General features: G+C 39.0%; 1 protein-coding gene across 3 annotated transcripts in view; it reads left to right on the forward strand.

Moving 5' to 3' along the window:
- Nucleotides 1-10,097, forward strand: part of LOC103082940 (CD302 antigen) — a 128,993-nt gene that overhangs the window by 13,259 nt on the left and 105,637 nt on the right. For all 3 annotated transcript variants that reach the window (XM_007454979.1, XM_007454980.1, XM_007454981.1), the window contains exons 4-6: nucleotides 1,118-1,282; nucleotides 7,482-7,592; nucleotides 8,718-8,858. In XM_007454979.1, the coding sequence (XP_007455041.1) occupies nucleotides 1,118-1,282; nucleotides 7,482-7,592; nucleotides 8,718-8,858 (417 nt within the window). The remainder of the gene's footprint in view (nucleotides 1-1,117; nucleotides 1,283-7,481; nucleotides 7,593-8,717; nucleotides 8,859-10,097) is intronic.

Here is a 10,097-nt window from a genome sequence, read left to right on the forward strand (position 1 = left end):
CCTTAGTGGTAACAAAGAACCTTTAGGCAATGCACTTGCAAATCCACCTATTTTGTTTTTACCAAGTATCAGAACAACCTCTGTTGTTATTTAGGACATTCAGAAGTGGCTGAAGAAGCAGTGTGTGCCATTCAGAAGACCAACAACACCAGACTTAGACAACAGCACTCTGGTTATAGCTTTGCCACAAACACCCCTATATCTTTGTTCCTACCTGTGAAATGAAGACATGACACAAAATGATCTCTAAGGGGCATTCCAGCTTGAGAGTCCATAAGTTTGACTGGTTATGGGAGACCCTTTGGGAAAACCCCAAGTGAAACCTGGGATACACTTGACATAAGTTATGTTGGTTTTTTCCTCTTGTTGGGAGCACATAGGAGGCTGTGAGTATATTTTTGAACTAGTTGTATTAAGACCTACAAATCTTGTCCCAGAAAGAGCTTGAAGGTTCTTCATCTGAAATCATACATGCTTTTTAGATATTTGTTAAAGGAAATGATGTTCACATGCATATATCAATGTTTATAAACACATATATGCACATATATATGTACATAGAGATGTACAATGCATGTATAATGTTAGTTATATAATATTTGTCATATGTTAAATCATCTGTTAAAATATTAAGGAGAAAATGGACTGAGTTTCTCAAATAAGGTATCACTAGGCTTTAAATCTTAGGCACTTAAGCAGCATGTCTAAATACACACACATGCATATCCAGTGGTTTCACTGCAGGCCATGAGCAAACCCCTCTGCAGTCTGCCACCATCTGTAAGTGAGCTCAGGGGTTGAGCACAGTTGAAGACTCCTACTTTTAGGCAGAGGGTAGGCATGGGCTAAAACATGGCATTGTAATTGATGGGGATAAAGGGAGAGTAGAAGATAGGAGAGTGGAAGCTTTAGCCAGCCTAAGTCATTTCCTGTCCTATGACTTCAGTTTTTTTGTGTAACCAAAGAATCAAAATGTTGTCCAGTAGAACAATGACAGCCTCCATTTTAGCATATCCTAAGAGTATGCAAATTGAATGGCAGTATTTGTAAGCATTCTAAGTAATAGACAACATTGTGCCCTTACTTTATGATCACTAATGTATCTTTTTATCAATAGAAAATGGCTGTGAAGATAATTGGGAAAAGAAAGAGGAGATGGGAAGTTGCTACCAGTTTAATACTCAGGCAACTCTTTCTTGGAAAAAAGCTTATGTTTCATGTCAGAATCAAGGAGCTGACTTACTGAGCATCAACAGTGCTGCTGAGTTAACTTATCTTACAGGTAGGTTTCAGTTGCGTGTGGTAGAGCAAATTGCTGCGATTGTAAAGGTGCTGTCTGCCTTCTGTTTTCATATCTAGGTATGTTGTTTTCTGCATATATTTATCTTTTCTTGGGATTTAAACTTCAAAGCCCACAAGTAAAAACTACTGAATATAATCCTATTCTGTCCATTGAAAATGCATCTCATGATAGAGACCAAGAGAGGTTAATAATCAGAAAACGAGGTGAGGTAGCAAGATTAAACTGCTACCTGAAGCCTAGGTGAAAGGATTTGAAAAAAGGTAAGCATTAAACTCTTTGAACATTGAACGGTAGAGAACTTGAGGAAGGTGGAGAAGGTGGCTGAGTCAGAGGAGATCACCTCAGTAAAAAATCTTCACACTTGAATAAATGAGTGCAGTTCCACATCCGTAGATTCAACCAACCATAGATTGTATAGTTCTGTAGTACATATTTAGTGAAAAAAAATCGGCATATAAGTGGACCTGCATAGTTCAAACCCATATTGTTCAGGGGTCAACTATAATTTAATCATCATTACAACACCATAAGACAAGTATTTTTATCCCCACTTACAGATTAGGAATTGATGTTTAGAAATAATATACCCAACATCTCAGAGCCATGAAGTACCAGAATTGGGATTTGAATATCAACATCTATAACTCCAGAGCCCTTGCTTTTTTATTATAGTACTTACTCCTCTTACATATCTTTCTTTCTTTGTTTTCATCATTAAAAGTCTACTGGACTTTTACATTCCCACCAACAGTGTAAGAGGGTTCCCATTTCTCCACATCCTCTCCAGCATTTTTTATTTCTTGCCCTTTTGACAACAGCCATTCTAGCAGGCATGAGGTGACGTCTCATTGTGGTTTTGATTTGCTTTTCCCTAATAACTAGCCGTGTCGAACATCTTTTCATATGTATGTTGGCCATCTGTATGTCGTCTTTGGAAAAATGTCGATTCAGGTCGTCTGCCCATTTTTCAATTGGGTTGTTTGTTTTTTGCTGTTGAAATGTATGAGTTCTTTGTATATTTTTAATATTAACCGCTTATAGGATAAATGACATGCAAATATTTTCTCCCATTTGGTAGATTGTCTTTTTGTTTTGTTGATAGTTTCCTTTGCTGTGCAGAAGCTTTCAGTTTTATATAGGCCAGTTTATTTACTTTTGCTTCTGTTTCTCTTGCCTAAGGAAACATATCCAGAAACACTGCTAACACTGGTGTCAGAGAACATACTGCCTATGTTTTCTTTTAGGAGTTTTATGGTTTTAGGTCTTACATTCAAGTCTTCAATCCATTTTGAGTTGATTTTTTTGTGTGGTACAAGATAGTGGTCTAGTTTCATTCTTTTGTACATGGCTGTCCAGTTTTCCCAAGGCCATTTATTGAAGAGACTATCCTTCCTCCATTGTATGTTCTTTTCCCCTTTGTTTTAAATCAGTTGTCCCTATATTCATGGCTTTATTTCTGGGCTCTCAATTCTGTTCTTTTGATCTGTATGTCTGTTTTTCCTGCCAATACTCTACTGTTTTAATTACTGTAGCTTTGTGGTAAAATTTGAAATCAGAGAGTGGCTCCCTCCAGCTTTGTTCTTCTTTCTCAGGATTGCTTTGGTTATTTGGGGTCTTTTGTGCCTCCAGGTAAATCTTGTTTATATAAAATTTTGTTCTATTCCTGTGAAAAACGTCATGGGGAGAACTTGAGAGTATTGTGTTAAGTGAAATTAGTCAGACGGATAAAGATAAATACTGTACGGTTCCACTCATGTGAAATATTTAAATAAATAAATGAACAACCCAAACCAAACAAAAACAAACACATAGATACTGAGAACAGAGCAATGGTTATCAGAGGGGAAGCAGAGAGAGAAGTGGGTGAAATGGGTAAAAGGGGTCAACTGTATAGTGATGGATGGAAACTAAAATTTGGTGGTGAGCACGCTGTAGTGTATACAGAAGTTGAAATATAATGTTGTGTGCATGAAACTTCTGTAATGTTATAAACCTGTGTAACCTCAAAAAAAAGTATGCTGGTCTTTTGTCATGCTTTTTGGCTTAAGCTTTATTCACACCTCTTTCTTATAGTTTTAACCTTTTCCTGTGTTGTTCGGGACTTAAATAATCAGACGTCTTGCATAGAAATCTGTCAAAGAAGCATAATGGGCTAGTGTTTGGCAATGGAATTCTATTCCGGACCCCGCTGAAACCTTACAAAATATATTGTTGAGAGTAGACAGGGCCAATAAATTTAAGTCTCCCAAAATACTGACATTTGGAAACTGATAGCTTCAATGAAGGAAAAAGGTGTCAAAGTGTGACTATCAACACCATACCAAACAATCTAATGATGCATTTGGAGGAATAAATGTTGCAGGGTTCCTTTATGCATCAGTTTTCTTTAATAACACATAAAAGTGAGGTAATGTGATAAAGGACCCAGTTTTCCCCCATCTCTGGCCAGACACTCCCCACATTTTTTGCATATCACTAATTTTAGAGGCACAGCCCTTTCTAGTGATCCAAGCTTCTCTTTCACTGTGAGTGCTCTTTAGGGATATCAGTATGCCTAATTATGATTGCTGGTTTCCTAGGACCTAAGAAAGCTGTACTTTAACATCTGGAACATTTCTTGAAGTCCCTATTAATATCGTGTCCCTTCCCTGAAAACTACCATGTTAAACAGTGGGCTAGTGGGAGTGAGGCCCACAAAAGTGAATCAGAGATTTTGTGATCAAAATGCTTGATCTAGTCAGGGAAATAAGAGTTGTACATATGCAGAGGATAGTGGAGAATGTTATTCCCAAAGGACCTCAGGGTTTCGCAGCTAGTAGTTAGGTGGGACTAGGGACTTTATTTCTGCTGACAGAAATAAAGCAGAATCAGCTCTCTTGAAGATAAGTCCCATGCAGCCTAAAAGAACTTTCTCTCTCTTTTGTGCCTGCCCTGCACCTAATTAGTTTGTTTTGATTTTGTTTTACTAATACAGGGACCTACGGTGGGGGATTTGGTTTCCTCAGCCTCGCTGCATTTTGTTTGAGGGTCAAATTTCCTATGGCTCTGGCCTTCCCAGGGACCTGTAACGACAGATTCAACCCCAGAGCTCAAAGGAGGACTGAGAGTCCCCAGAGCAGGAACAACACATTTCAATTCTTTCTAATTTATCTCTGGCCTCAGGGGCTGCTCACTTTGAACTACCTTGATAGTGACCCAAGGCTAGAACACTCCTAGGTCAGGGCCCCTGCTGGCTGTGGCCTTTCTGATGTTCATCCCAGATGCATGACCATTATCAGGCCCTGCAGTTTCTCATTGTGGGAAGAGGAATAGAAATATAGGGTCATGTCGGAATAGGGGTGTTGGGAACAGTCAAGAATATCTAGCTCATTGGACTCGCCCATTTGATTAGATATAGGAACTTAACGCTAGCAGTCATGTGACTCTTGATGGCAAAGATGGGCATTGATAGAGTCTCAAATTGGTCAACGCCCTGCCAAACAATCTAATGATGCATTTGGAGGAATGCATCATAGCTTTCCTTGCCTATGAAGGAAAAAATCCAGCTCCAAATTGTCCAGGCCATATAAGAAATCCCTGCCCTTTGCATTTGCCCAGCCAGGGCCTTTAAAATTTATCACACCCACCTGGCACAAGACACATAAAGAGCATTTGAATTTACCAATGCAGTCCCAATTTTAAAATCTTATGATTCTAGTGAAGAATAAGTCATCATCAATACAGATCACAAATAGAACATTGTGATGAAGTAGACAAGAGCCTGACACCCTCCAAACATCATTTTGTTCCATTGTAAATGTGTACTTGTCGTGTGCAGGTGAACAATAGCATTATTCATAGGAAGCAGCAGGATTATTCAGACTTCCTGCTGGGGGATATCTGGAAAGTCTTCATGGAGAAGAGGACATTGAACTTGGGATAGATGGGAAGGATTGGTCCTCTATAGTATCCCTGGTTAGAGATGAATGAAGGGAATTCTGAATGTCAGGGCATGGTTGAGTTTGGAGTACCATCAATATGTCATAGTTCCCAGGACTTCTTTAGGAATGCTGGAAAATCAATCACATTTACTAATGAAGAAAGAGTTAGATTAGAGTAATTCCTCAAGGTCTTGCTATGCCAGTGCTGGCAGCCTTTGCTTATGCTAACAAGGTGAGAGAAAAGGATAAATCCAGAGTTCCCTTCAACATTCTCCTCAAGCCATCTACCCAAACATCCACCTTCTCCTTCCTTAGTAGAGAGAGGATCCTTATCATCTATCTCCTTGGGAAAAGTGAGGTGGACGCTTAGTTTGTCACCCTCACACTTACATGTTTATCTATACTGTTATTTCTCCAGCTCGTTCCAGGTTAAATACTTCCCCCAAGCTCTTTGTATTCACATCAACTGTTTCTTCTATATCTCTTATACTTTTATGGACACTCACTCTATTAACTCATCCCCAGTAGGCTATACACTTGTTTAAACTTCTTTCATTGAAAATGTTTTCCCTAGACCCCGAAGCCCCGCCTCTGTCTTTCACAGTGAAGCTCCTGGAAAGCACAGTGTATCCTTACAGTTCACTTTTATGCTCACATTGATTCCTCACTGGAGTGATAACTGGGCCTCTGTCCTACCACCCTCTTCCCAGGCTCCTGCCCACCCCTTGGATGTTGGTGCCCGGGTCACTGCTCTTGGCCGCTTTTGTCTTTTGCTGGCGCTACTTCTGCTTCACGCGGGGATTCTCCTCTGCTCCCAGGTGTCAGTTCCGGTGAAGTTACTTGTTTTAGGCATTTGGGTTCTAAAGTGTGAAAGGAAGGCAAAAATTACATATAGTCAAAATCGCCCTCAAAGAGCCCTGAAAGTATGGATATGGTTTTCTGCATGCAAATCACACAGATCTATCTGATATGTATGATGGAACAAAATCCATACTTTAAGAATTGTTTATATTTATATTTTATATATATATATATATATATATATAAAAAATGTCATATAGAATTGTATTTTATATTTCTATAGAGAGATACATGAATTATATATATAATACTATAATATATCATACAGAATTCTCCGGGAGGAATTGAGAAACTGCTATCATGTGTTTTATTGCCGGGAATATTTCAACAAATTTATAGAGATTCCAACCTGTTAGCTCTTCCTGTTTGTCAACATCATCCTTGTCTTCTGTAGACCATTTCATTAGTTGCTTTAGCTCTTCTACCTGGCCTTTAGTATCTTCAAATTCTTTGTGATGTCGATAAAGTCTTACCAGGTTCTTGAATAATGGCGTTGACTTCCTTGACAGTGGTGTGAAAATCCTTAAAATTGTTCGCACATTCTTTTCTTAATACATACGGCCCCATACAACAAGCATGATTGCATCCATTGCTTGTGAGCATGTGCACATTGAGTGGCATATCAGCACTTAGCTTCTCTATTTAAAGTATTTCTGCTTCTCTTTTTCTTTTATGCTAATGTCATCTAGTTGTCAAATAATAAATTTGAATGATGCATCTCAACTGTAACATGAGTGTTTGCGTGTGTTTGTGTGTGTGTGTGTGTGTGTGTGTGTGTGTGTGTGTGTGTGTGTCCCATTCTGTATCTCCAGCCTTAATGTCTCCTCTGGACTCTAGAGTTGTATATCCCTTGCCTAGCTCAGTACATATTTCTGAAACAGTACTGGTTACACTTCACCATTTGGGGATCCATATCTGTGTCCTACTAGATTGAAATCGTCATGAGGGCAGGACTTTATCGTTTTGGTTTTTATGTCCTTAGTACCTGGCAAATGATATGTGCTTAACGAATTTAAACTGTCAGTCTGGAATATAATCAGACCTTCAAAATTTAGATATGTAATGGAAACTACTTTTTCTATATCAGTACAAGAGGGTTAAAAGTAGATAGTGAAACAGCTACTCTGAGAAAATTCTGTTCTTACTAGAAGAAAGGGAATTGGACAAGCTAATGGGAAAGCAGCATTGAATTAACTTAGCAGCCTTTGGGTTTCTCAATAGACTGCGGTTTTGTTGCCTCTCAGCATCATCTGCCTTTGTTGGATAGACAGCCCCCTACAGGGTTCCTACCTCATAATCAAGGCCTTCAGATATTTTTGCTATTAGTATAAACTTAAGTCTGACTTAGGTAATAACAGGTAATTTTGTCACTTTTTAAAAATGTGTAATTCTTACAGAAAAAGAAGGCATTCCAAGAATTTTCTGGATTGGTTTAAATCAGCTGTACTCTGCTAGAGGCTGGGAATGGTCAGACCACAAGCCATTAAACTTTCTCAACTGGGACCCAGGTAATTGCTCCCTCTTCCACTTACTATGCACAGAGCACAAGCTTCAAAAAAAATAAGAGCTTCCCATCCCCTGAGAGCTTGTACAAATTTCAAACCTTGACAACTCTTATTATGGTTACCTCTCAGAAGAATATTTTTTCCTACATCCTTGTGATACCATTATAGGCAAGTTGACCCCCAGCATGGGCAAGTGAGCATTTGTCCCTAATCTTTAGAGTGACCCTGCATTTTTAGATAGGAGCAGAATGAGCCCCACTACGTGGCCCAGGAACCATTCTGTGTCCCTAAGAGGACTTGACGTGTCCATGACTGACCCATGTTGTGTTTCATCTGCAGCTTAACTCTGATATGGAAATAGTTCCTCAAACTCTTGGTGTCTTCCACTGCAGCACCCAAGTACTGACAACATAATGGTTATATTTTAATACACAAAAAAAGACCTTAAAGAAAATTTTATACTAAATAAACAAACCCTAACTCACTAACTAGCCAAAATGCCTTTTGTCTCCCTGGAAAGAAGGTTTAGATTCCTTTTTAAAAAATAAAACCATAGGCTTCTGACAAATGTAGAATGTAAAAGTTAACACTAACTTCAGTACCAAAATATTCTGCATACATATAAGAAAAACAAGTTAAGCACAATAAAGTACCAATACATGGGGCATTTTAGTTAATGGAATTTTATAAGTAGTAAATAAATTTTCTATTATCTCAGTAAATAAAATCTTTAAAGAGAATTTAATCTTAAAGCCTTAAAGGCATGGCAGGATCATAAATCGGTATTTTTATTGTGTAGGGTAGCAAATTAAGAGCTACTGACCACAAGATACGACATGCAAGTTGGTTTGGGGCAGAGGTTTGGTTTTTGGTTTTGTTTTTTAAATTAACTACAACAGATCAGAGTATCCCTGCCCCCCCCGCCCCCACCATATCCTGTATTTAAGAAGACATAGGTAAGCACATGATTGTCCATTGCAGCTTAAGCATTTCAATTTAGTTGAAAGTTTTAACTATTTTATGAGTCCCCATAAAAGCAGAAAATTAGGAATACAAGTTAATTTTTCTAACCACCACCCTTGCCCCCAACCTTCTTCTTTTAACTCTTTGAAAATCCTGCTGTTTAAGATGTGCCGAGTGCACCTATAATTGACAGATCAAGCTGCGCAAGAATGGATGCCGACTCGGGTCTGTGGCAGAGTTTTTCCTGTGAGGCTCAAATGCCCTACGTCTGCAAGAAACTGTTAAATAACACAGTGGAGTTGACAGGTACCTTTCTCACTTCCTCCAACAAAGAGGTCCCACAATTACAGTTTTGTGAAGTCAAGTAAATCCATTTCAGATACCTGTTTTCCCCTTTCCTTCACCTCATACTGCCAGTGCAGGGGAGTATTTGGTTTTGAACCTGTGGTTAGATATTATCAACTACACATGAGTAAAGCTTTGGTTTGGTATATGCCCATGAGAAGGCAGAGATATTCTAGATAGGAAATATATTTCTCTTCACAGGTGGCTCTTCTTTCTCTAGAGCAGAGTGGTTCCCCAGACCAAGAGCATCAGCTTCACCTGTACCTGTAAGAAATGCAAACTTTCAGGACCTACTCCAGATTTACTGAATCAGGAACTCTGAGGGTGGGAACCAGCAATCTGTGTTTTAAAAAGCCTTCCAGGTGATTCTGATACACACTCAAGTTTGAGGGCCACTGCTTTAAGGCCAGGTCTTACATATTACCTGCCTCCGTGGGAAGTAAAAAATGATGGACACGGGAATGTTCCCACCCCCTTCCCCACAATGCCCACCCCTTCTTTGCCCACCTCTCTCTCCTTCTTTGCCAGACTGGTTCTTTGTGTTGATAAGTCAGGTAGAAAGGAGGGGTGCAGATGGACAAAATATGTACACAGAGGGGGATTTTTTCCAGGGAGTTTGGGGATAAGAGAGACACAGGACAGCTGCAACTTCTGAGCTGCAGAAAAGTTTAAAAGAAAAGTCTTTGAAAGAATGGAGAAGAGAAATGCCCTACTGTCTTTCGCAGCGCCCACCATATACCTGGTATTTGATTAAATCCTCACTGAATAAGAAAAACTAATACTTAAAACTGGGAGAAGAGGAGGTTTTAAAATGTCTTGTTTTAAGGAATGTTGAGGGAAGAGAATAAAGCATAAAATTTCTTATCCTCCAAATAGGAGCATAAAGCTATATTTTAAGTTTAAAAAATAATAGGGGAAAATGAACATTTATCTTCCAAGTTGATTCAAACCAAATTTAGTCCATACGATAAAAGGCATAGCAGAAAAAACAGCACAAATGAAAATAAACCAGGATGACTAATGATAGATCAAATAAATATCCTGTAGTATCAGTTAAGTAAATCAAGATGCTTCCACATGATTGAACAGTATGCATTTATTAAAATAACTGTGCCAGCAGGAAAATACAAAAAGCAGAACAAGGGGCTTCCCTGGTGGCGCAGTGGTTGAGAGTCCGCCTGCCGATGCAGGGGACACGGG

Source organism: Lipotes vexillifer, unplaced genomic scaffold (assembly GCF_000442215.2).
Source record: "Lipotes vexillifer unplaced genomic scaffold, Lipotes_vexillifer_v1.1 scaffold293, whole genome shotgun sequence".
Classification (NCBI taxonomy): Eukaryota; Metazoa; Chordata; class Mammalia; order Artiodactyla; family Lipotidae; genus Lipotes; species Lipotes vexillifer.